The sequence below is a fragment of the Grammomys surdaster genome, unplaced genomic scaffold, assembly GCF_004785775.1.
Source record: "Grammomys surdaster isolate TR1022 unplaced genomic scaffold, NIH_TR_1.0 363, whole genome shotgun sequence".
NCBI classification, from domain to species: Eukaryota; Metazoa; Chordata; class Mammalia; order Rodentia; family Muridae; genus Grammomys; species Grammomys surdaster.
This window is the reverse complement of record NW_021604782.1, coordinates 8905439-8931876: the sequence shown is the minus strand read 5'-3', so window position 1 is coordinate 8931876 and position 26438 is coordinate 8905439. Positions and strand designations below refer to the sequence as shown.

General features: G+C 38.7%; 1 protein-coding gene across 1 annotated transcript in view; it reads left to right on the top strand.

Annotated features, from left to right (window-relative positions):
* Shoc1 (shortage in chiasmata 1) overlaps positions 1–26438 on the top strand; it is a 63149-nt gene that overhangs the window by 6189 nt on the left and 30522 nt on the right. The window contains exons 2-9 of the mRNA XM_028779871.1: positions 1908–2086; positions 5614–5767; positions 5955–6050; positions 7322–7476; positions 12162–12263; positions 13686–13794; positions 18938–19032; positions 20679–20921. Coding sequence (XP_028635704.1) covers positions 1908–2086; positions 5614–5767; positions 5955–6050; positions 7322–7476; positions 12162–12263; positions 13686–13794; positions 18938–19032; positions 20679–20921 — 1133 coding nt within the window. The remainder of the gene's footprint in view (positions 1–1907; positions 2087–5613; positions 5768–5954; positions 6051–7321; positions 7477–12161; positions 12264–13685; positions 13795–18937; positions 19033–20678; positions 20922–26438) is intronic.

The window sequence follows — 26438 nt, the reverse complement described above, 5'->3', positions numbered from 1 at the left end:
GAATTTTTCATTTCCAGATTTCTCTCAGTTTGGGTTTTCTTTATTGATTCTGTTTTCACTTTCGGGTCTTGAACTGTTTTGTTCATTTCTTTCTACTGTTTGTGTTTTTATAAATTTCTTCAAGGGAATTTTTCATTTTCTCTTTAAGGAACTCTATCATATTCGTGAAGGCTCTTTTAAGTTCTTCTTCTGGTGCTTCAGGTATATTGCAATTCTCAGGGCATACTGTGGTAGGGTTGCTGGGCTCTAATGGAGACAGTGTCCTGGCTCTTACTGATTGTGTTTTTATGCTGGTGTCTAGGCATCATAATTTTTTTTTTTGGCTTTTCGAGATAGGCATCATAATTTTGAGAAGATCTTAATTCTAGGTGCTGATATCTGGTCTTGTCTATGTTGGGTGGGTGTTTTGTTCCTGGGTTTCTGTTGTCTCTGGTTCTTAGTAGAGTGTGATTGCTATCTGTGTTGCCTGGTAGGAAATTCTTCTGGGATCCTGATAGGCGTGGTTACGAGGGATTCCAGGTAAACTATGTTTCTAGATGTCAAGAGGTGACACTCAGCAATGTGGATGGGATAGGAGGGAGTAGGGCTGAGGGGTCTGCAAGAAGTGGGAAATCAGAGTTCCACAGGATCTACGTAGTCCTCGGGGAACGGGGACAGGAGAGGCCACAACAGGTGGTCTGCAGATCTAGGGCTGACACTGAGGGATTGGACTTGGAGGAATGGAGGGAGAGGTAAAGATCTGCAGTCAGCCTGCTTGCTCCCTGGCCTGAGTGGCTTGAGAGCCCCAGGGAGGGCCTGCTCGAGTTGGAGGCTGGGTGCAGCAGGTGACCTGCTAAGGGCTGGGGATAAAACTGTGGCACTGGGTTTGGGGGAACTGAGGGACAGGTGAAGATTTGGAATTTTGGAGTGTCCTGTGGGTTCCCAGAGGGTTCCTGCTTGGGCCTGGGGGCTAGAATAAAGCAAATTAGGAGGGGAAGATCTGTGTGATACTGAAAAACAGGCGTTGAATATAAAATGCAATGGAAGTTTTGCAATCAGTAACAAAAGTTGCAAATAAATAAATAAAAATAAATCTGTCTAACTTCTCCAAAATTTCTTGTTTTTAGGAAATACATTTTTAGAAAATGATTAAATAAGCATTTATAAATGGTCCTTGCATTATTGTTCATAATAACAGTCACAAAAATATAGACTTCCAGTAAGGGAGAACTGGCTAAATAAATGACAGTTTATTAAATATGGTAGCTTTCAATCAGTTTAACTGGGTAATTGAAGTAATTAAGTTAAAAAAGATTTATTTTGGTCTGCAATTTTGGAGTTTCTAGACATAATCAATTGATTTGGGCCTGTGGTGAGCCAGCACACAATGGCAAGAACACATGGTGGAGCAATGGTACTCAGCTCATGGACCAGAAGCAGAAGGGGAACAGAAAGGGCCAGAGCCCCACTCTCCCATTTAAGAACATGCTCAGAGTTCCAAACACTTCTCAACCAATCCCATCCTTTATAAGCTTGCCGCCTCCCACTAGTGCCACTCAGTGAACCAAGCGTTTAACACACAGGCCTTTGGGAAGTTATGTAAGATCCAAAATATAGCAGGGATATATGGAATTCTGATTTTCTTCCACAAATATAAAGTCAATGGTGAATATGTGAATAGACCCATTATCCACAGCTCAGCAGAAAAAAAATGTTATGGAATACTATGTATGTGAATATTGTATAATTCTGTTTAAAATTCTTGATGAATTTGAGTAATTTTGCATTCCTTTCAAGTGGTGGGGCCACATATTGTTTTTCTTAGTGTCCACTGGAATTTGGCAAATTTTCCAGGATAAACACATACTGTTTATTAATAAAAATGTTTTAATATAGATACAGACAAAATCAGTACTTTTATATTGCAGAAGGACAATTACAGGAATGATGATTAATGGTACGTTTGAGGAAATTGTTCCAAGTTCCAATCCAAACTCTCCACCTGGAGTAGAGAATGACAAGTTGTTCTCCAGTAAGAACTACATAGAAGACTTTTTTCCTATCAAGTGCTCATCATACTACTCGGGAGTGAAGGTGGAGCACCAAGGTAGGAATAATAAAATATTTCCAACTAATCCTGCTAATATACACAACTTCATGTCTGTAAGCTTTTGCTTAGTTGTATTATAAGTATCTTTACTTTATTAAGAGTATCTGCCCACATGATTGCAAGTCTGACTTTTTCCATGCTAAAGTTTCTATTTTGTGTTAATATGTTTTTCACAAGTGGATTTCTTTTAGTTTAAGTTTGCTGAAACTCAAAATAACCTATACAGATTTGATCCTGGTGTGTTCCAGCATGTTCCTATAATGTCGTCGGCTCTGGGTCCAGATCTTGTGATAACAGAAGTATTGCAGGAAATTAAGTTTTGGATTCAAAGTTATGCCTGTATGTTGTTTCTCAAAACACCCTAAAGATACTCAGTCTTACCCAATATATGTGAAAGCGAACCTCAAATCAGAGATTGAGTTGCAGTCATGTTAGGCCAAGAAAAATACACAAGATTTTAAGAAGTTATTGTCAGTATTAACTAAAATTGTGTTTTATCCACACTATTTTCCAGATCTTCTCTCTAGCTGGCCGAGTTCTTCAGATGTTGTTGAGAGCTGGCTTTCTTGTATTACAACGGCCCATTCTGTGTTTAATGACAACACTTGAAGGCCTGTTAAATAATCGTTCCTGCTTTTTCAGAAATGCTATAGCCAGGAGTACTGTAATCCTTAAATACAGCACCTTTAACTCCAGAGACAGGTGATCTCTGTGAGTTCAAGACCAGTCTGGTCTACACAGTGAGTTCCAGGATGGCCACGGCTACATAGAGGAAAAAAAAAAAAATTACTATAGCTAGGTTACTTTACTGCTGTTTTATATGATGTAGTTTGGGGAAAATTGTCATTGAGACTTAAGGGTAGATTATGGTTTTAGTTTTCTTTTATAATTTCTTTTTCTTGATTTATTATCAAAACTACTTGTAAAATTTTTTAGAGATGAAATATTTATTTATATTATGTTATATGTGTATATAGGGATATTTATTAAAAAATTGATAGGTTATACACATAAAGCTGTTATTATTCTTAGGTACCTGTAAGCCATTGATGAAAAAAATCAATTAACTAAGAGAAAATAATACTTATTTTCCATTTGTGTCTTGCATCATAGATATCACTGTATTATCTTTGTTATCTATTTTTTTGTAGTTATATATTGTCTTAGTTTGAGTTTTCATTAGAAAAGACACCGTGACCAAGGCACCTCTTATAAAGGAAACTGTTTAATTGGGGCTGGCTTACAGGTTGAGAGGTTCAGTCCATTATCATCATGGCAGGAAGCATGCCATGAGTTCTCCATTTTGATCCAAAAGCAGCCACAGGAGACTATCTTGTGCAGGTATCCAGGAGGAGGGTCTCTTCTACACTGGGCAGAGTGTTTCTGTTCTTTCACTGAGGTTAATCTTGGAGATAGAGCCGGGCAGTGGTGGCATACGCCTTTAATCCCAGCACTTGGGAGGCAGAGGCAGGTGGATTTCTGAGTTTGAGGCCAGCCTGATCTACAGAGTGAGTTCCAGGACAGCCAGTGCTACACAGAGAAACCCTGGCTTGAAAAACCAAAAAAAAAAAAAAAAAAAAAAAAAAGTTTAGGTTACTTTTCCTGGCTGGGGGTGGGGAATCGGTTGTCTTGCCTTTTATTTAATATTTAATTTGGGTTGTTGTTTTTGTTGTTGTTCAAGATCCTCAACAGTTTCCATTAAGAAATGATTGCTTTCATAATATATACACATATCTTAAGGAACTCACACTGCTTTCATCTGCTTAACTTGGGTTTCCTAAGTGGACAGGAGTCCACTCTTGTAAAATTTCCTGTCACCAAGCCTCTTTTTCCTGCTTCTTTCATAACTAACCACTTTGCATTTCCTGCTTATCATTTGTCTACCATAGAGTAATCCAGTGTGAGCACACATGCTTGCTGTGGAGTAAGAACTCCAGGCAATAAACAATCGCTGGACTTGTATAGGAAGGGACCGCCCCTTGTGAAACAGCCTTTGTCTAACAGCGTTGGTTGTGGAGACTTGCTGACCTCTAGTGGCTGCATCCAAAACGGTAGTTAACTTACAGGGAGTGAAAGGGTATAAGGATGCTTGGAAAACAAGACTGCGTAAGTGACATACGATGTCCCCCTGCAGTACAAATATCAGAATATGGCTTTATTTGGGATGACAGGCTGAGAGCTTGTGTTTTAAAGTGTAACAAGGAGATGGGCTATAAACCAATGCCGTTTCACTCTTAGTATAACTTTGTTGGTATTTGCAGAATGGGCGGATGGCATGAATAAACCACCCTTAATTTTCTCAGATAAGCCCTGAGATTGGCAGGAACTTAAAATTTTGATGGTCACCTGAGAGGCTACTTTGTATCTCAAGTTTTTCTTCGCTACCTGTATTTGGCACAGGCAAGGGATGCTCTCAGCTGCTTGTCTTCTGTAAGATATTGATTAGGTGCATGCATATCACTTATGTAGTCAGCTGTGAGAGACATCACTACCTGAAAACTGCATACTGTTCCTCTCCTAAAACCGACTGCCCCACTTAACTGACTTCTGTTCAGAACGAGAGATCTGTCCATTCTCCACACTCAAAGAGGCTTTCATGTTGGAGACGTTGGCTTTCTGAGTGCTTCTTTCTCTAAGCATGCATTTTCCTTTATCTCTTCACTGAGAAATTTATTGAAGAGGGGGTCCAGTTTAATGTTTCCATCCTAGACTTAGAAACTCATACAAATAGCCAAGATTCTAAAGTAACCCAAACATAGAAGGTTAGGGTAGAAAGGAAATTTTATGTTCACAGTTAATACTACCAGCAGTGTTTGTTTTTTTGTTTGTTTGTTTGTTTGTTTTTTCTTTTCAAGACAGGGTTTCTCTGTATAGCCCTGGCTGTCCTGGAACTCACTCTGTAGACCAGGCTGGCCTCAAACTCAGAAATCCGCCTGCCTCTGCCTCCCAAGTGCTGGGATTAAAGGCGTGCACCACCACTGCCCAGCTCAGTGGTGTTTTTAATATGTAAAATATATCATACCTTCCAAGTAGATGTTCCAGTATACAGTTTTCACTATAATTAACTGTGTATCAGCATTGTATGATTAACTTTATAATGATGAATTCTGTGATTTCATATGTATGCTTTCTAGATCATATCCATTCATTATATGTCCTTACAGATTAAATGATGCAGAGAACAGAAAACCAAACTCGGCCAGAGCCCAGTATTTTTATTTCTTCAAACTTTTGGTGATATTTTAAGGAAGAAAATTCTTCCCTCAATTGATTAAGCCAGTCTTTATTGATAAAGTATATGTCATTATAATGCAACTCTTTCAGAACATTTGTCTTTGTTTCCATGTGCTAAATAATACTATATTTTATTGAGATTTTCCTTTTGTCTGGGTACCACATTCTGTGTTTTATATACATAATATAGTAGAGAACTTAATGATTTCAGTGTGTTTGAAGAATCTGTTAATATTCCATGTCTAGATCTCTGGTACAACTATTACATTTTTTAATTCCTTTCTTTTCAGGATTGCTTATTGATGAAGAAATTATTTTTATGAATAAAGCAATGGAGAATCATCTACCAACTGTGGACAGCCTCTTGAGCAGACTAAAGCTCTATCTGGTGAAGGATCCGTTTTTAGATTTCAAAGAAGAGCTCTCTGGAAAGGATAATTTCACGTATGTAATTCTTGATACGTAGCTGCTTTTATACAAGAGAACATTCTTTGTACAGCCACAGGTTTAGATGCTGGGGGTAAGGGTTTTATTGCTTCATCTCATGAGATGGCTTTGCGTGTTTTGATTGGTAATGCTTGTTAAATTTTTTTGTAAGCATAAATTAATCTTGTTTGATTTTTGATTTAAGGGAGTGTTTCTCTGTTCAAGAACGTTCGGAACCTTTTGTGAGAGATTTCCATATGGCTGAGGAGACCTTTTGTAAGAAGAAACTAGTATGTGTCAATAGAATTTTAACACTTCCTTTCAGTAATGTATTTATAGAAATAAGTGGCCGGGCATTGGTGGCGCACGCCTTTAATCCCAGCACTTGGGAGGCAGAGGCAGAGGCAGGTGGATTTCTGAGCTCAGGGCCGGCCTGGTCTACAGAGTGAGTTCCAGGACAGCCAGGACTACACAGAGAAACAAAAAACAAAAAACAAAAAAAAAAAAAGAGAGAGAGAAAGCAAAGCTTTATAAATCTTAGTTTACTTTAACTGTTTACAACTATCATGTGAAAATTTTTGATACGAGGTTGAGTATGTGTCAATTATAGAGCCAAGTTTACTTCTAAATAATGAGTGTCAATCATAGCTGAGGTTGAAGTTGAATCTTACTGAGTTATGTCCTGATTTAATTGGCCTAGTGGGCCAATTAAATTACAGAGAATTTTCAAACTTCTTTTAGTAATTTTAATCAGTATACTTGGTATAGAAATTTAAGTAGTTAAGTTTAAAAATTATAAGCTAAATCCTATTAGAATTCTAATTTAAATATACATATAATGGTTTGTGGACAACTGAAACATTTTATATTTTGAGGATTTCTTAATACTTTTAGAGGATATATACACAAGGCAGTAAAGGCACTTCAAGGGTTTCCTTTCAGATAAAGTGTGAGCAGCTTGGTAAAGATATTAATTTGCTTATTGAATTCCTGACTTCATCCAGTCTCCCTTTTTTTGTTAATTCTCAGTAGTGCAATCTTACATGTTGAGGGATATTGTCTGTGAGGGTGAGAGAAATATACAGCCCATGGGGTATGGTAGACATGAACTCTATTTCCTCACATCACATGGCGTGCAGTAGAGATGAGCTCTATTCTGTCACACCTATTCAGCTTGTGCTACTTTTCTATCTCTCATTTTCTATGGTAATTCTTTTTCATTTATAATTTCTAAAATTTATTTTGTTATCCAAAAGAAGATATAAACATATTTAGAGATACTGTATGTCAGCAAGGTAATGGAAATTATTAAAAAGATAACTCAAGAAAGGCATTGCTTTGTCTCAAAAAAACAAAAAAAAAAAAAGAAAGAAAGAAAGAAAGGCATTGCTTGTAAAAGAAACCTATTTTTGACTCAAAAACCTCTATGTTTTGAAAAACTGTATAGCAGTATAAGACAGAATACAACTTAAGTTTAAATTTTAGTGTGCCATTTAAACAAACATATCCATTTAGGAATTAGATCTATTTACTTGGAAATATTCCATAATAATTTTTAAATGTTATATTATTTCAGCCATCAGTTTTTTCTTCTGGGTGTAAATCTTTGATATCTACAAATCTCAAACAAGAAATTCTCATTCTACCACCATCAAAACTGAAGGAGCCATTAAACTCGATACCGAAAATAATGGACTCTGAAGATGAAAGTGAACGTTTCAAAAGAGGTGAGAGTTCACTAGAAATGTGTTCCTTTTAAAACTACTTGTGCCAGACGTGGTGGTGCATGCCTTTAGTCTCAGCACTTGGGAGGCAGAGGCATGCAGATCTCTGTGAGTTCAAGTCTATTCTAGTCTACAAAGCAAGTTTTAGGATAGCCAGGGCAGTTGTACAGAGAAACCGTGTCTCAAAAAATAACAAAACAAAACAAAACAAAACAAAAAACCCCTACTTGTTATTGAGGTTCTTATTTACTAAAATACTTTAAAGAGATGTTCTGAGTTACCAGATGAAGTCTTAGGGTCATTGCCGTTAGACTCTTGTCCCATTATCACTTTTTTTCTGGTATTAGATTTTAAGTCAGGGCCTTTGTGTGCTAGGCAGATATTCTACCACAGAGCTACATTCCTGGGATCCAACTTAGATTTGATTATTCTGGAATTCAGTAAAATACAACCAACCATACAACATGTGGTCTTCCTGTGACCAGTCTCTTTCACTTACCATAATTTTTCAAACTTACTTATATTATAGGATGTATCAGTGCTTCATTGATTTTTACAACCAAATAATATCCCACTGTAGAGATGGGATGTTTTCTCACATTTTATTTACCCATGGTACATCTGTTGACAGACATTTAAATTATTTATATGCTTTAGTGTTATAAACTTGCTAAATATTTATTTAGAAGTTTTTGTGATTTTTATCATTTTTGATTTAACTTATTAATGGGTTTTATCCTATGCTTTTCCTAAAAATTTTTGGTTGGTCCTCCCCCGTCACCTCCAGTGCCCTGCCCTACTCCTGCTGTCATGTCACATGGGTTTCTTACCTTTTAAAATTTCCTTCCTCTAACTGTACTTTAATAATTCTTTTTTTAATTTTGTAATTATATTTATGTACAGAAAACTTATCAGTGTATATTTAGCCCAGTTTAGTGATGAGTTCTTCTAGACTTAGGACCCAGGACGTTGCCTTCCCAGTGGTGGCAGATCTCACAGTATCTGTCATTGTATTTGGTCCTAATAGCTTCCACCAGCTTGGCCAGAGCAACTTTGTCTTCCGAGTTAACCTGTGTGAAGGCAACAGCAGTGCATGTCTTCCTGTGGACCAGCCTGGTCTTTCCCTTGATGATACAATACGGCACCTCCATCTTTAGACACAGGGCAAGCAGGAAAACCAACAGCTCAATGAGTTCTACATCATGGGCAGTCACCACCAGCTGAGCCTTCTTGTTCTCCACCAAGGTGATGACTGCTTGAAGGACAAGTAACCGGTCTCTTAATTAGGATGTCCCCTTTGCCAGCAACTTTCTTCTCAATGAAGACCTTTGCTTCTATTGCTTTGTCCCTGGGATGTCCATGTGGGCAAGCTGTTTGATGGTCCAGGGCCTGGGTGAACTGATGAATGACAGGAAGTACTTTGAGCAGCTTAGAGAGAATGGCTCTTTACCCCTGAAGCCTGATGCTGTCAGGGCCGTTTTATGAAGTGGGTGAGATCTCTTTGGAGCTGGAAGAGCTGTTAAATGCCAAAGTTATTAAGACTTTTTTCAAACTGCCTTCCTGGTGGTGAAGCATATTTTTTTTTTGCTTCTTTTCAGTCTTCTTTCCTTTGGGCATCTTGCTTGGCTAGAGGAGAGGAAAGAAAATTGGCTCCAGTTTTATATTACAGGATTTGGTCCATTTCGAGTTAACTTTTATGCTGAATGAGAGAGATGGGCCTTGTTTCAATCTTGTGTTTATGGATATCCAGATTTCTCAGCTGATTTTAAAGAGGCTGGGGTATTTGTTTGTTTGTTTGTTTGTTTTTATGTATGTTTCAATGCTTTTGTCAAATAATGAGGTGGCTGTAGCTGTGTGGGTTTATTTCTAGTCCCCTGTCTCTTCTGCTAGCTGACATGTCCACACACATGCATTTCCTTTCCTCTCAGGATGTGTGTGAGGGGAGAATTGCTGCATCTTGGGAGCTCCATGCTTAACTTCCTGAGGAGCTGCCAGAATGTGTTCCTGAGTGCTTGCAATGTTTTTAGGGTTCTGATTACTAGCCTCCTCTTTAAAACTTGTTATCAGGCATTTGAAATACCTGGCCTAGTGTCCTTGAAGTGGTAGCTCATGAGAGTGGGATTTGACTTTCCTGGGTAGGTTTTCATGTACTTTATGGCCATTTATGTATTGTCTTTGGCTCTTTGGTTTGGATACTTTGCTTTTAATTTGGTTGTTTTTCTGTATGTGTGACTCAGGGTATTTCCAAATTTTTATCTTCAGTGAATAATGCTTCAGGGTACATGGATGTGTAGTTATTGCTCTGAGATAATGTTTGTGTTTGTTTTGGGTAGATATGCCAGCAGCAGACTTACCAGACTGTGTTTATACTAGCTCCATTTTGACTGTACTAATTCACATTTCTAGTCACAGTATATGAGGATTTTTGGATCATATATAAAATGAGGACATAACCACTCCAAGGTATGGCTGAGGAGAAGGTTTTTATTTTAGATATGAAGGAGAGAACAGCCAGAGGCATCTGAAAGAGTCCAGAGTAGGAAAAGAAAGTAGTAGACTGAACATGGCTAGCAGACTGAACTGGGCCATGGTGGTGGGGTGGAGAGTGAGAAAGGAGAGGGGAAAAGGAAGGGAGGGAGGGAGAGAGAGGGAGGGAGGGAAGGAGGGAGGAGAATGTGGAGAGACAGAGAGGAGAGTGGACAAAGACAGAGAGGACCAAGAGGTGGGTTATATAGGAATGAGAAGCTGGAGAAAAGAAGCCCTTGAGTGGAGTTCAGAGTAGAGGGCAGGGTGAGAAGAGCCAGAATGCCATCAGGGACTCTACCAGGTACTCATGATGCTCAGAGAGCCTGGAGGCCAGCGTGCATTCTCAGTATGCTCCTAGGCACCACAGTTAGCCATTGACTTGTTTCTTTTGGACCTGACAGACAGTTCATGAGTAGCATATTGAAACACAACAGACTAGTATAATTTTTTATCCTGAAAATTTATTGAATTTCTTTATTTCAGATTTTATTTTGTCAGAGCCTTGCATTTATGTACAATATCACAATATCTGCAAACAGACATGATTTGACTACCCCCTTTCCAGTTTGGATACCTTTTATTTCTCTTCATTGCCTCACTGTTCTATTGGAACTTTTAGTGCTGTGGTGGACAGAGATGGCGATAGCGGACATCCTGTTCTTTGTGTCTTAAGAAGCCTTTACATTTGAGGATCAGCTAGTTGTGTCTTCCTTCTGTGACTGTTGTTTAAATTCAGCTATATGCCACTAATGAGAGCTGATTTTTATTTATTTCACAGTAAGTTCTTGGCTTGGCTCAAAATTTACAAACTCTTTCACCCCTATATCAGGAATAAGTTGAAGTCTCTGTTAAGTGTTTTTAGTCTTAAGAGTTCTTCATGGACAGCACAGCAAACATAGTTCAGGAGTTAAAGATCTAGACAGAGTGTATAGAGAGAGTTTAGGGCTTCTCTGTTGCTCTCTCCTTTCTTAAAGTCACTTTCCAGCTGCTTTATTAATCATGGGCCTCAGGGCCAGTTACTTCCAGTTCTCTGGGTACTTTCTCCTTCTGACAGTCTAAAAACCCACCAGCTATAGGACTCATGGTCAACTTAATGAAAATATGTAGGGGAAAGAACTCTTCTAAATGTACATACTGATTATAAGATAAATAATAATTTTATAAGCAAAATAGAAAATCTGTGTTACACCCAAGGAATTAATGTGTATATAAGAGTTGTTTGTAAGAGTTGTGTGTTACAAAGTATGAAGTTAAAAATGAATAGTAAACGCCTTTAATCCCAGCACTTGGGAGGCAGAGGCAGGCGGATTTCTGAGTTCAAGGCCAGCCTGGTCTACAGAGTGAGTTCCAGGACAGCCAGGCTTACACAGAGAAACCCTGTCTCGAAAAACCAAAAAGGGGGAAAAAAAAAAAAGAATAGTAAGTAATAAGGGTGAGAGAGAGCCAGGTCAGTATGGAGTGCAACACAAGCAGGAAGACCTGAGTTTGACCCTCAGCACTCACTGAAGGCCAAACATGCATGTGCATGCCTGTGAGTCTAGTGCTGAGAGGACTGAGATGGGAGGGAGCCTGGGGCTTGCTAGCCTGTCTGCCTAAGTCAAATCAGTGAGCTGGGGGTTCAGTGAGAGACTGTGTCTGAAAAATAATGTAGAAGGTGACTGAGGAAGATCCCCAACATTGACCGCTAGTTTCTACACGCACATATGTGCAGGCACATGCACATACATAGACAGAAACATGTACATAGTAGCAACAATAATAAAGTCATAGGCACATTATGCCAGGCAACTGGCAAAAGAAATAACCATTAACACAGTGCCAGTAGGTGTGATTCAGTGGCAGAGTGCCCAGCATACCTAAGGCTTGGTTTTAATCTGCAGAACCACAAGTAGAATTCTACCTCAGTAGAGTAACAAGTCAGCATTTATGGCTGGAAGATTAGGATTTTCAAAGTGTTCATGTTCTTACCTACCCCATTTTAGCTTTCAATCATTTTGCTGATTTTTGCATTTTTATATTTTTTGGTGGTTTTAATTGATAGATGAAGAGTGAAGGGAATATGCATTGGACAGTAGATATTACCTATTATGTCAGCTTTTTTTTCAGAATATACATGACTTTAATGGTACTTTGTTGATAGAGTTTCTTCTATTTCCTTTCAGATCTTACTTCCAAGCGAGAATTTGATACTGAGGATATAAAATGCAACTCCACAGAAAACTTAACTCTTGCAAGCCTATGTGAACCAGAGTGCAGTGAGCCAGGTAGAGAGTTCGCCTGTCATTGACTCCGCAGGGGTTACCTATAGGATGCAGACGCACACTACACTTGCATTTACAGTCTACTGTGAATCAATCGGTCTTTGCGTTCAAAACTCCATCCTTATGATCCTTCTTGTCATCTCTCCTTTTCTGCCCTTTATATTTGCTCTATGAGAATATTGTCAGCAACAAAGGTGGGTCACATGCACAGTAGAGTTATATTTGAGAGGATGAGTGTAGGAAATAATGGTAAAATTAAAATGCAAATCTTGGGGCTTGGTAGGTGGGTTGGTCAGTAAAGTGTTTGCCACAGAAGAATGAGTACCTAGGTGCCATCCCCTGTAGCCAGCCTAGGTTCAGTGACAGATCTGGCACCAAAATATATGGAGGAGTAAGGATGTAAGACTTCTGGTCTCCACCCTTGTGTGCATGCATATATACCCTTACCCACACATAGTCTTAAATTATAGCTGACTATTTTTCAGGCCCATTCTGTTAATTTATAATTCTGACAAGGACATTTAGAGTCCTGACTCACTGAATTATTCTTCCATTTCCCTAATATCATCAACATTTACTATGGAAATAAAATAGTGCTGTCTCCTAAATGCTGACAGCATAAGCCTACAGGATTAAAACTCTCCTTATACACAAAGCTCTTAGGATTTATCTTACATAGCAAGCTCAGTAAAGCTCAGTCATCACAGTAGTTTTTTAAAGTCACCACTGTTGCATTGAAATACCAAGTGATAAATTTGTGTGTATGTGTTTATGATGTGTACACTTACACACACACACACACACACACACACACACACACACACATATAATAAATTTAGGACTGCTATTTTGTATCTCAAGGAATCTAAATTTCTTATGTTGTGTATGTATCCTATGTATGCACCCGTATATATTAGTGGAAGCCAGAGGTCAACCTCAGGCATTGTTCCTCAGGAGCCTTCCACTTTGTTTTCTGAGATAGGATCTCTCCCTGGAACTCTGGGCTCATGGATAAAGGGTAGGTTGGGATTTCAAGAGCATGCCCTCATGCCCAGCTTTTATATGGGCTCTGGGACTGAACTAAGGTTCTGATGCTTTACTAATTGAGCTGTCTCCCTAGCCCCACCTCCAAATCATACTGACATGTTTTATCTTCTTACTGACATATTTTGTTGCCACATCAAAAGCTACATAAACAGCACAAATTGAATTTTGTGACAAAAAGGGGGAGGGGACACAAAGTAGGGATGGGGGTGTGGATCTGTGAGGAGTTAGGGAAAAAGGTGGATATGATAAAACACACTGTATTAAATTCTAATACAAAAACTTTGTTGCAATAAATTGACCAAACTAAATAATTATTTACAAGAGCTATAAATCTTATCTTATACAGTATAATATAACTTTAATTTCCATATATCTCAGGAGAACTAGAAATGCCACCAACCCATCTAAGCTTACCAAGGCAGCGTTCTTCAGCGAGTTCAGTATACGCAGGATTTCACACATTCCCGTTTTCTGCTGCATGTCAAATGTAAGTACGGATTATATCTAGAACTAAAGTTCAGGACAAGCAGTTTTCAATGAAATATCTCCATTTAAAGACAGCTTCTAAGAAATTCTTTTGAAAAAATGTGAGACTATATAATGTGTATTATAAGCAGATGGAGAGAGGATGTGAATATATATCCACACATATGTGGTTTTTCATAGACTATTTATTGTTAGACAGTGATACAAGAAACACACATATGGCTGACTTTGCCTAGAAAGGAACTAGGTAATATGGCAATATGGTAGGATATTTTTTCTCAATATAATCTTTTAGAGTAACTTTTAGAATTTTGAATGTGATATCACTATTAAAAGTATTACTACAAAAGTTATCATTAATATTGCTTATTAAAAGTAAATAAATTAAAGGTTTTAAGGTCCTGACACAGGAATAAAATGATTAGGAAATTGCCTCTGAACAGTTGCCAATGGCACTCACTGCCATGTAAGGCACGTTGTGTGGATTAGTTCCATAACAAATACCACAGACTGGATGGCATGAACAATAAGTCTTATTTTCTGATAGTCCCAGAAGCTACTGAATAAAGCGTTTGCTGTGTTGGTTTTGGTCTTGTAGGATTAAAAAGTACTCTAATAACTTCCTTTACCTAATTATTTCTTTATTAAAAGATTTTATCTCCAAACACAGTCATTTTCTCATATTCTGAAATTAAGGTTTCAAGATATGAATTTGGAAAGTCACAGTGCACCCCAGAATAAGTGGTTTAAAGCTCTGCATTAAAGTTACCAGGCTCCATCACTTGGTCTTAGTTGGTTTGCGCTTCAGTCTGTTTCTCTGTAATGCTGAGTATCTACTTGTGGGCAGGAGTAGGTAAGGTTCCAGAACACTGTACTCATCAGCTTATTTCCCAGAGCAGCCCAGGAAATCCTAATCCATTTCTATCAGGGTATGTCCTTTGACCTTGCTTACCTTTGTCATTATTGCCCCAATATTGACAATACCAGATCTATAGAAGTAGGATTGATTCCTAAATCTGTTCAATACCCATTGTTATTGCACAGAATTGTCTGTGGTGTCAGAATTGATACTACAAGGCATTTAAATCACCATGTTTTAGTTTGACCAAAAATTGTATATTTTTTGTTTTGTTTTTGAGACAAAGTTTCTCTATGTAGATTGTCTTACTTAGGGTTTTACTGCTGTGAACAGACACCATGACCAAGGCAAGTCTTATAAAGGACATGATTTAATTGGGGCTGGCATATGGATTCAGAGGTTCAATCCATTATCAAGGTGGGAGCCTGATATCATCTAGGCAGTCATGGTGCAGACAGCTGAGAGTTCTGTATCTTCATCTGAAGGCTGCTGGTGGAAGACTGACTTCCAAGCAGCTAGGATGAGGGTCTTAAAGCCCACACCCATAGTGATACACCTACTCCAACAGGACCACACCTTCTAGTAGTGCCACTCCCTGGGCCAAGCATATACAAACCATCACATAGACCAGGCTGGCATCAAACTCAGCCACCTGCCTCTGCCTTCCAAGTGCTGGGATTAAAGGCCAAAATGGCCTATCTTAGTAAGCCAGCATGCATGACTGCTGACAGAGTCTGAGGTAGCTTTGGATGCTGTCTTTTATTATGTAGCATACATAAATGTGGTGTTTTCCAAGATGTTAGTCTATTATCTTGGAATAAAGCCACTCAATTTTGCTTCGTATTCAAGTCACAAGACTAGAAACTTAGTCAGTACAGTCTTCATTTCCACACAAACTGGAACTTAATGTGTCCTAAATCACACACCTCCAGGAGAATTACAGGCATGCCTGCAAGGTCCTTATGAATGAGTCCTAGACTGCTCTTGCTGAGCAGGCTGCTGTAGGGTAGCTTCAGGTAGTTGCACCCAAGGACTCAGAACTCATCACAGGTTCTGTACACATCTTTAATGGTCTGTCTGGTGTCTAAATGAGACACAGAGGAGCCTGTGCTGAGTGCCCTAAGTATATCTTCACATTCTGTTTAAGTAGTATTTGCATTTGTGGTGCAGTTTTATGCTATGTAAAACTCAACCATGAGCATGGCATGTGTGTAGCATGGATGAGCTCTGGAAAAACATGGCATTCGAATGCAGTCACATGTGCTTTAATACTTTAGTCCCTCTGCTAAAGAGGAAGGTTTTTATTTGCAGGACACAATTAGTCTTTATTAGGCCCTTTTACTCTCTTATTTACTCTGTATATCCTAATCTGTCTGAGGAGGCAGGTTGGCAATCAGAAACAGAAGTCAGCATACATTTGCATAATCTTAAATTTCAGTTAGCATTCAAATATTAACCATAATAACTCTTTTTAATTTTTTATTTTTTTAATATGCATTGGTGTTTTTTTGCTTGCAAGTATGTCTGTGTGAGGGTGTTGGATCCTGGATTTATAGACAGTTGTGAGCTGCCATGTGGGTGCTGGGAATTGAACCTGGGTCCTCTGGAAGAGCAGTCAGTGCTCCAAACCTCTAAACTATGTCTCCGTCACCTGTAGTAGCTCTTTAATCTATTTTCTGTTTAATGTTGTAACTCAAATTGCTAATGAGAATTTATGAAACAAGTCTTCTTGCCTGGTGCATTATGGTTTGGCAGTTAGAACAGAATGCCTTTTAAAACAGTTAATGGACCTAGAGTCATTCAAAACAACTGAAAGTTACACATCACATCAAGAGATAAGTCATTTCCATCTGGCTTCCATGACTAACATCTTTAAAATTCCCATTTAAAAAAACGTTTTTAAGTCTAAATATTGGGATTATTGCTGTAATCCCAGCATTTGGTCGTTTGAGCAGTAAAGTCATGCATTTCAGACCAACCTAGGCTACATGAGTTACCTGTGTTTTAAAAAAATGTGCCTTAATTATAAAGCTTAAGAAAATGTTAAGATTTTTTTGTGGAGGCGAAGGGGAGGCTTATTTAACTCACAGTGTCATATGACAGATCATCATCAAGAGTAGTGAGGGCAGAAACGGGAGGCAGGAGCTGATGCAGAGGCCGTGAAGAGGTGCTGCTCACTGGCTTGCTCAGCCAGCTTTCTTATAGAACCTAGGACCACCAGCCCAGGCCCATCCACAATGGGCTGGGCCCTTTCTCCTTCAATCACTAATTTTAAAAATGCCCTACAACCTTGTCTGTATCATGGAGGCAATTTCTCCACTCAAGCAAGGCAGGAACCAGGAGGCAGGAGCTGATGCACAGGCCATGGAGGGGTGCTGCTTACTGCCTTGCTTCCTGTAGCTTGTTATAGAACCCAGGACCACCAGCCCAGGGATGGCACCACCCACAATGGGCTGCCCTCTACCCCCATCAGTCATTAATTTTAAAATGTCTTACAGGCTTGCCTAATGCTCCATTTTTTTTAAAAAAAATTATTTTATGTATATGAGTATACTGTACCTGTCTTTAGACACACCAGTAGAGGGCATCAGATCCCATTACAGATGATTGTGAGTCACCATGTGGTTGCTGGGAATTGAACTCAGATCCTCTGGAAGAGCAGTCAGTGCTCTTAACCACTGAGCCATCTCTCCAGCCCCTCTAAAGCCCCATCTTAAGGAAATATTCTCTTAATTGAGGTTCCCAGTCCTCAGATGTCTTTAACCTGTGTTAAGTTGACAACAGGATTGCTCTGTCTTATGTTTGCTCCTCTCATTGCCTCTGATATTCCTTAGTAGATGTTCCATACGCCTGGCAACTCCAGCATCCCAAGGTTTTCACTACAGCTTCACGCTCACTGATCATGTGCTCAGAGGCTCCATGAAGGAAATCCTGTTTGTTACACATGACCTGGCCTTCCAGGTCTTCTTTTAAAACTGTGGGTTGAAGTCTGCATGAAACCATAAGTTTTGTACTCCGTATGCCTGGAGATCCAGCATCATGTAAAGATGCCAATGTCTGCTGCCAGTTAAAGCATAGTTGGGCCTTCTAACAACATGGCTCTAGCCGTGCCTGGTAACCAGGAACTTGAACTAATGAAACCATTTCCCTTGATGGCCCTGTGGGAGCAAGGTGCCCCGTCACTCACTTCTCAAAGGGAAGTCTGTCAGATGAGTTTTACACCTTAGAGCCTGTTATATGGATCCGATTCCTGAGATGCCACAGGTATTTTTCTTACGGGAATGGTGCAAAGTGCTTTGCTTCTCTTCAGTGCTGCTGATCCCTATAACAGCCCCATCTTCATTATCTAGAAATTTAACCCTTTTCTAGCCAAAGTGCATGTTTTTTCCATCCTCCTACTCTGCTTTTTAATCCCAAATTTCACTGTAAACCTGGTTACAAGTAGCTACCAGTGATCAACCATTGTCATGGCTACAGCCGGATATCTGACTGAAACAGCTTAAGTGAGGAAGGATTTACCTTATTTCAGGTTTCAAGGGTTTGTTTAGTCCATCCTTTCTTGGCCCGTGTGCTACCATCATTATAGAGGTAGGAGCATACGGCAAAGAACAGCTCTTCAGTCCATGGTTGTCAGAGAAGCAGAGACAGGGAAGCTAAAGCTCATTTGCTTTCTCGTTCTCTCCTTTTGTCCTTTCCTTTGATCCCAGCCATGGGATTGTACCACCCACACAGCCCTTAGTTGATGGAAATGCCCTCACTGATATACCCTGGCTGTACACACTCACTGTGCCTCACTGATATACCCTGGCTGTACACACTCACTGTGCCTCACTGATCTCTTAGGTGGTTCTGAGCCCAATCACATTAATGGTAAAGATTGAACATCACAACTTTTATGCAAACAGGATTGAGAAATTTATTAATAAAAAAATCTTTTTTTCTTTTGTTTTTTTCAAGGTTTCCCCATGCAGCCTTGGCTGTCCTGGAAATCACTCTGTAGACCAGGCTGACCTTGAACTAGGAGATCCGCCTGCCTCTGCCTCCTGAGTGCTGGGTTTAAAGGTGTGTGCCAATATTACCCAGCTCATGCCAGATCTTTAAGAGAAGGAAAAGGTATTCAAAATTTAATTTATTCAGATCTACTTCAGTTTATACATTTACAAGGTAAAGTTTATTTTTACTTGCATTTACATGTAAAAATCTTGAAAAAGTACGTTTCCTAAAATTTGGTTATACAAAACAGCCAATACTATTAATGAATTAAACTGTGATTCTTCTTTTACAGTAATTTGCTTAGCTCTGGAGAATCAGCTAATAAATATTGTATGTTGTGGCAACTGGGAAGCTGCAGAAACTCTTGGGTGTCATTCTTGCTTACAGGTACAGAATGCTTGCTACTGAGTGGCAAATAGAATGAAAAGAGTACAGATGTGACCATAACACAGAATATGTAACGTCACACCAAGTCCAGTTGTCTTTTAGAGACTCATTATATAAACAAGGTCTCAGTCTTGCTGATTTTCTCATAGTTCTTATCTATGAAAGAGAAAACAGACGATCTAACAATATACTTATTAATGTATATATGTAATACTTTGTATTTCTTAGTCTGTTCTAGTAATGTGAAAAGTAATGTTAAGGTTTTCCATTTTTCAAGCTTTCTAAGAAGGATGATTTAAAGCCTTTAACAAAATCCATTTGTAATTAAATGACCTAATTTTGAGTTGAATAAACCCTTCCAAGACACTCTCTTTATACAATGAGAACAATAATGATGATATATATTTTCTAAAAAGTATATCTATACAAAGACATATACAAGCCAGGTGGTGGTGGCGGCATATGCCTTTAATCTCAGCACTTGGGACAAAGAGGCAGACAAATTTCTGTGAGGTTGAGGCCAGCCTGGTCTACAGAGCAAGTCTAGGACAGCCAGCTATGGTCTTGAGCTGTTAATTCTCCTGCCTTCAGGCACAGATACTCATTTTCTTGTCTGTGATAATGAATCAGTGATTAAATATTTTCTTCTAAATATACTCAGTTCTTTGTTTACTAGTCATAAATTAATAAAACTACTAAAATAATATCTACCTCATAGGGTTCTTCCATGGATTACTTAGAAATGATGCACAGAAAATATTTAGTACAATGTTATGTTTTTGGTAATTGCTAACATTAATACTAATACTTAACTGTTTTAGTTATTATTAGTGTTGTAAATAAAAGCATCATTTCAAAGTTATATTTTTAAAATTTATACTATTAATTTTGAGTGGAGCCTATAACGCAGACAGTAATGTTAAGTAATTGTGCTACTCCATTTCTTCTGTATGTTATGATTTCACCTATTTAGGCTAAAAGTGCCGACATAGTAATATCTGTACTACGATGCCTAAGATGACATCACCCTAAAATCTGGGCAATTATGTCTTGTTTAGGCTTGCTATAGTGAGTTAGAATTTATAATTTAATAAATCTTCTGTTCTTCCAAATCTTATCAAGTATATTAGTTAAGTAATTTTTATAAACAATCAAAATGCAATTTCTTTTACTACTAAATTTGTAGGGATTTTTAACTTCTTAGTAGTCCCAAAGATTAAATAAATTCTCTGAGGGCTGGGGAAGTACTTTAGTTGATAGAGCTGGGTTCAGCCCCCAGCACTGCATGAACTGGGTATGTTGCACACACCTGTAGATACCAGAGCTCTGAAGGTGTAGGCAGGGGGTCAGTGCTCAGTCATTCACAGCCACATTGAAAGTTCGGGACAGCCTGTGCTGTAGGAAACTCTGCCTCAAAGGAAAAAAAAAAAGAGAAGAAGAAAAAAAATTTATTTATGTGATTTCTATTGTTAAACTGTTAAACTAATGTGGATTTATACAAATATTAAAACTTTGAGAACAATAAACCAGATATAACTTGGAATTTCACCATTTCCTACTGTGTGAAATATATTTCATTAAGAAAGTCCAATCTGAGTCTGCTTATTGTTTTTCATTAATTTTCCCTGTGTTTTTTTGTTTTCAAGTTCCAAGACTTCAAGAGCCCAGCAGTCAGTATTCACTCGCAGATCTGAGGAGCATCTTTTCTATCAAAGGAGACAGCCTTGTGATTAACCCTGCAAAAGTAAAGGGGTGGAGACAGGCAAGACTAAATCCAGTAATGGCCGAAACTTTGGAGCATCTGAAGGCGTATTTGTGTCATAATGGTCTGTCTTCTCAGGATACTAAGCTGGAGATCTTTCTGCCTACAAGAGTACTTCAGCTGGAGTGTAAGTGTAGAATAGAAAGTGAACTTGTGTGACCACTCATGTGAGATGGCCAATACTTGGTTTCTCCTCGGTGATTAGGAAACTGGTAACTAAGGCTTAACATTCCCAGTATGCCTCCGTTCTGCCAGCTTATGACTTTAGACCTTCCTGGGCTCTACTTTCTTAGAAAAAAATATGGCAGTTTTATTAACTAACCCTAAAATCCTATTCTGCCTAACATTTTATACTTACTTTAAAATTTTCTAGCCATTTCAATAATAGATATATGTGCATACTTTAAAAATTAGTTTCTACAATAAGTAGTAAGTTTCTGTTGTAAAGGATTTGAAAAGCTTAGTTTGAGAAAAGCAGTTTGTTATTGAAAGTAAATAGAAGTGAACTTTAAGTACTACCTAGATATTACCTAAATATTTTAAAAGTGAGCTTTAGGTATTATCATCATTTGGAAACTGGCCTAAGGAGATAAGGAATCGAGACTCGGATTAGCACAGTGTTCTGGAAGAATGAAGGCTCAGAGAATGGGAGGAAGAAGGATAGAGTACAGCAAACACATGGGAGTCCATTCCAGTCTTAAAGGATTCATGGTTCAATAAGGGCGTTGGAGGACCAGCCCTCATCAGAGGAAGTCTCTTTGACCATTACAGAACCCCACTGCTGTGCAAAGAGGACAGGTGACTGCATGGTAGGTGCCCAGTCCCAACCAGCTCACCTAAGATGTCTAAGCCTCAGGGATCACAGTGGGAGGGCATGGGACATGACAGAGATCATATAAGAACCAGAGAAACAAGAAGTTTTCTGTGAGACTCTAACTCCAAGAAACCTGAGAGAAACTGTCCATGAAGTATTATCAACATGGCTGCTTAAACAAGACCTGAAAAAGGATGACAGCAGTAGCATGCTAACACGGAAGGAGGAGTCTTCTGGGGCCTCAACCCTGCACAGAGAACTCAGGAACTAAGGAGTGCTGGAGGCAAGAGAAACAGGGAAGAGCTTCTTCCCCCAGCTGGTTCTACAATACCAAGTGGTCAGCCATGCAATCATATACACAGATGTAAAATTATATGGACTGAGAAGATTGTATCTATGTACTTAGAGGGGGATAATGATGTAATTGCATTTTAATTTCAAAAATAAAAATAATAGAAGAGTTTAAGACATAATGTAAGAAAAATAAACAGAAGAAAACTTTTATAGGGTCTTCAAATGTCTATGGGGGCTTCAAATGTCATGTATATCTAGGACTGTATGAAGTATCAGAAGCAGCAAATTTGAGGTTAGAAGAAACCATTCTTACTCCACTAGAATTATTACAGTAGTTTAATTGAAGAAGCTACTAGTCAGGCAGTGGTGGTGAATGCATTTAATCCCAGCACACAGGAGGCAGAGGCAGGTGGATCTGTATGAATCTGAGGCCAGTCTGGTCTACAGAGCAAGTTGCGGGACAGCCAGGGCTACACAGAGAAACCCTGTCTCAAAACAACAACAACCAAAAGAAGCAATACCTGTTTATAGACCCCATAGCCAAGTTGTTAGAGTAGGGATGTCTAGAAAAATAACTATAGATGAGAATAGTCAGGAAAGCAAAATAAATTAGCAGTTTCTAATTATTTGAGAAGAAGATTGTCTCCAAAAAGCTTCAGGGTTTGCAAATTGTCAACACTGGAAAAGCCATGTTCACCTCTGTGTTCATTCTTGACTTTCAAAGAGCTTCAGATTCTTTCTTAACAATTCTTAAAATGTGGAAGACCTTAGACACTCCTCTGTGGGCTGCTTATTGTTGGTACCCAACAGACTGGCCTCACATTCTCATATGGCAGTAACTAGCCGGGCCTCTCATTAGTTCCCACTTTAAACAGATTGTTCACTCAAGGCTTACTCAGGACGTAGTGCTCACAGGCTGAGGACAGGCGTTAATCGTTCTTAAGCTTCTCTCTTAAATGTGGCATAGTCAGGGAAAAGAAAAATGTTTCCTGTTTCAGTATTTCTAAGAAAAGTAAAGACAGACAAAAATGAGGGGTCTAAGGATGTAGCTCAGTTGAACAGCATTTGCCTGGATTTCACGAAGGCCTGAAGTGGATCTCCAGGCCTCATAGCACTGGAGATGCTGGCTCATTCTTATGATCATAGCACCTAGCAAGTAGAGGCAGGTGGATCGAAAGTTCAAGACTACCCTCAAGTATATAGCAAATTTGAGGCCACCTTAGACTGTATGAAACCCTGTTCTCAACCACAAAAATCCTCATAGACCAAATTTTGAAGAAATAACGCACATTTTTTTCTTTTTAAAGATTATTGTTAAACACTAACCATATATTTCATGTGGTTAGATTATTTAGTTGCTCTTGTAGCCATTTTTTTCCAAATCAACCTTATGATACACAATTTATGTACAGTCAACTGTACTCATCCCTCCATGCAGCCGCAGGGAAGCCCTCAGTGGTATTAGATGGTTGGGGAGGAGTGCCCACACCCACCTAAGTAACTCTCACCTAGGCTTTGTAAAGAAGCCCAAGAAATGTATTGGCTCCTTCAACTGAACTTTGGTGTAATTATGCCTCTGTTGGGACCTCAGCAGAAGGAGTAGACATTGTTTTATGTCTCCTTGGCGGGCTGGATTTTAGCTATACTTGTATTGCTGGATGCATCATGACAAATGTATATACCTATATGGCCACCACAGCTTGGAGAATATTTCCATCACAGAAAGTTCTCTTTCAGTCATTCTCCCTCTGCATTACTCCTTTCTGCAGCTTTCCCCTCAATCCTCAGCAAGCCCTGTTCATTTATAGACTCGTGTAGTGTGGACTCTTTAGTGCCTGGATTCTTCAGCCCACCGTAGCATTTGTGAGATTCATCTGTGCTATGTGTAACACTAGTCTGTTTATTTTACTGATAAATATTTTGTTTTATGTACTTAACCAGAGTGTGATCGTCTTCCCAGGATTTATTCTCCAATTGTTTTAATATTATGAGTAAAACTTCTGTGAGTGTTTTTATTCAAGTCTTCTTATGGACATGATAGTATTTTTCTTGAGAGAATATACAGAAGTAAAATTGTTTATTGTTATTATTGGTGTTTTAGGTGTATATTTGATTTTATAAGAAATTATTAAATTGTTTTCCAAAAATCATTTTTCATACCCACCAGCGATGTGGGAATTTCAGTTACTCTGTATCCTTATCAACATGGTAGCAGCTATCCTAATGGGCATGTGTAATACCCGTTATGGCTTTATTCTACATTTCCCCAGTGCCTAATAGTCATGAGTATCTTTACATACTTGGTGACCAGACTTACAGTAATAGAATTTACCATCCAAATTAAATTTAAATTACACACACAATTTCAGAACACTTAATAACTCCTTCCCTCAAATCCCATAGCAGTCGCTCTCTGTTTTGCCCAGCTGTAGAATAACTAACTTGTACTCTGTCTCTATGAAATTGTCTCTCTTAAGTATTCTATACAAATGAAAACTATAAGTCTATTGTGACTGACTTACTTTATTTACCATCATGAGTCATCTATTTTGTAGGGTGTGTGATATTCATATTTATTTATTTATTTGTGTAATGTGTATATGTGCTGTGTCTTCACACACACCAGATGAGAGAATCAGATCTCATTACAGATGGTCATGAGCCACCATGGAGGTGCTGGGAATTGAACTCAGGACCTCTTGAACAGCAGTCAGTGCTCTTAACCACTGAGCCATCTTTCCAGCCCCATGATGTTCAAATCTTTTGCCAACTTTTTAATTAAGTTTCTTTTAAAATATTAATTGATAAGAATTTTAAAATATATTTTGTATTTAGTCCTTTCTCGAAGGCTATGACTCATTATAACCTATTAGCAACAGTGCTTTACTGGAATTCCTTCATTGCCTGGCAACTGAACTCCTAGTATTAAAAATAAGAGATGGGGGACTGGAGAGATGGCTCAGAAGTTAAGAGGATCTGGGTTCAATCCCCAAAGGATCTTCCAGAGGATCTGGGTTCAATTCCCAGCACCCACATGTCTGCTCAAAACTATAACTACAGTTGCAGGGGATATGACACCCTCACACAGACATACTTACAGGCAAAACACCAATGCACATGAAATAAAAATAAATAATTAAAAAAAGAAAACATGTACTATTAATTTTAAACAAGAAGGAAGCCCTCAATATCTTTTTTTCATACGTTTCTCCTTACAAAGAGACTTGGGAAGAATTTAGGGCTAAATAAATGCTGCCTCAAACCAGGCAAGATAAAACATAGATCATTGCATTAAAACCTCTAAAAAGTAAGTTTATCTGCTTTTGTGAACTGGGAGATGAAAGCAAGGAGTCTTATTTAAGAAGGTCCAGCGGATCTGTTCTGCATTTACTTAGCTGTTATCAGAAGCAATTCATTTGGAGATCAGATAGACTGACAGGACAAACAGGGGATCACCACTGCCTTCAGGCAGCCCAACGCTTGCCAGAACTGCTTCCCAGTGCTGGCACTGATACTGGGTCTAGTCTATTACTCTTCCCTCCTCATGCCGGCATCATGACTACTAGAAAAGGAACTTAATTAAATAAACCAAAATAACACTTCTTATATTTTTCCATACTCTTGTAGAATATATAAGAAGCAAACCTCGAAAGTTTTAATCATGTACATTTTCTTTACCTATACTTCATTTTTTATGCTTTACTTTCCCTTCATATTTCTCTCTTTATTTCCTCTCTGCCCACCCTCTTCCTCCCTCTCCCCCTCCTCATCTCTCTTTAATCTGGGGATTGAATTCACACTAGAGCATAAAGCAATGTTCTATCACTGAGCATCATCCACAGCCCAGAAAACTTTCTCATTAAGGAGATGGGAACATCATTCATGGCACAGGAGACCTTTTGTAATTTTGTACAAGATGTAAATTATTTAACTTTCATATGCTATAAATAAGCTTACTTAAGAAGACGTACTGAAGGATGAAACTGCGTAATTCAATTGAACTAGATTTCCAAGTCATTGCAGAATTATCTTTGTCATGTGTGTGCATAAATTATGGATCTACTATTATAAAATGATTTTTAGATAAAATAACCAATCTAAACAAAATTAAACAATAAAAAACAAAAAATAAATAATTTTTTAAAAAAGAAAAAGAGATGGTCAGATGGTAGTGGTGCTCACCTTTGATCCCAGCACTCAGGAGGCAGTTGCAGGTGGATCTCTGTGAGTTTAAGACCAGCCTGGTCTACAGAGTGCCAGGATAACCAGGGCTACACAGTGAAGCCCTATCTCAGGGGGTAGGGGAGTAGCGGGGACGAGGAGATGGTTGCTGAGTGGTGGTCATGCATACCTTTAATCCCAACACTTGGGAAGCAGGGACAGGCTGATCTTGGAAGGCAGAGGCCAGCCTGGTCTAAAAAAGAGTTCCAGGACTGTTTGAACCCTGTCTTAAAACAATCAAAACAAAAAAGCAAAAAATGAAAGAAACAGGAAGGAAGGAAGGAAGGAAGGAAGGAAGGAAGGAAGGAAGGAAGG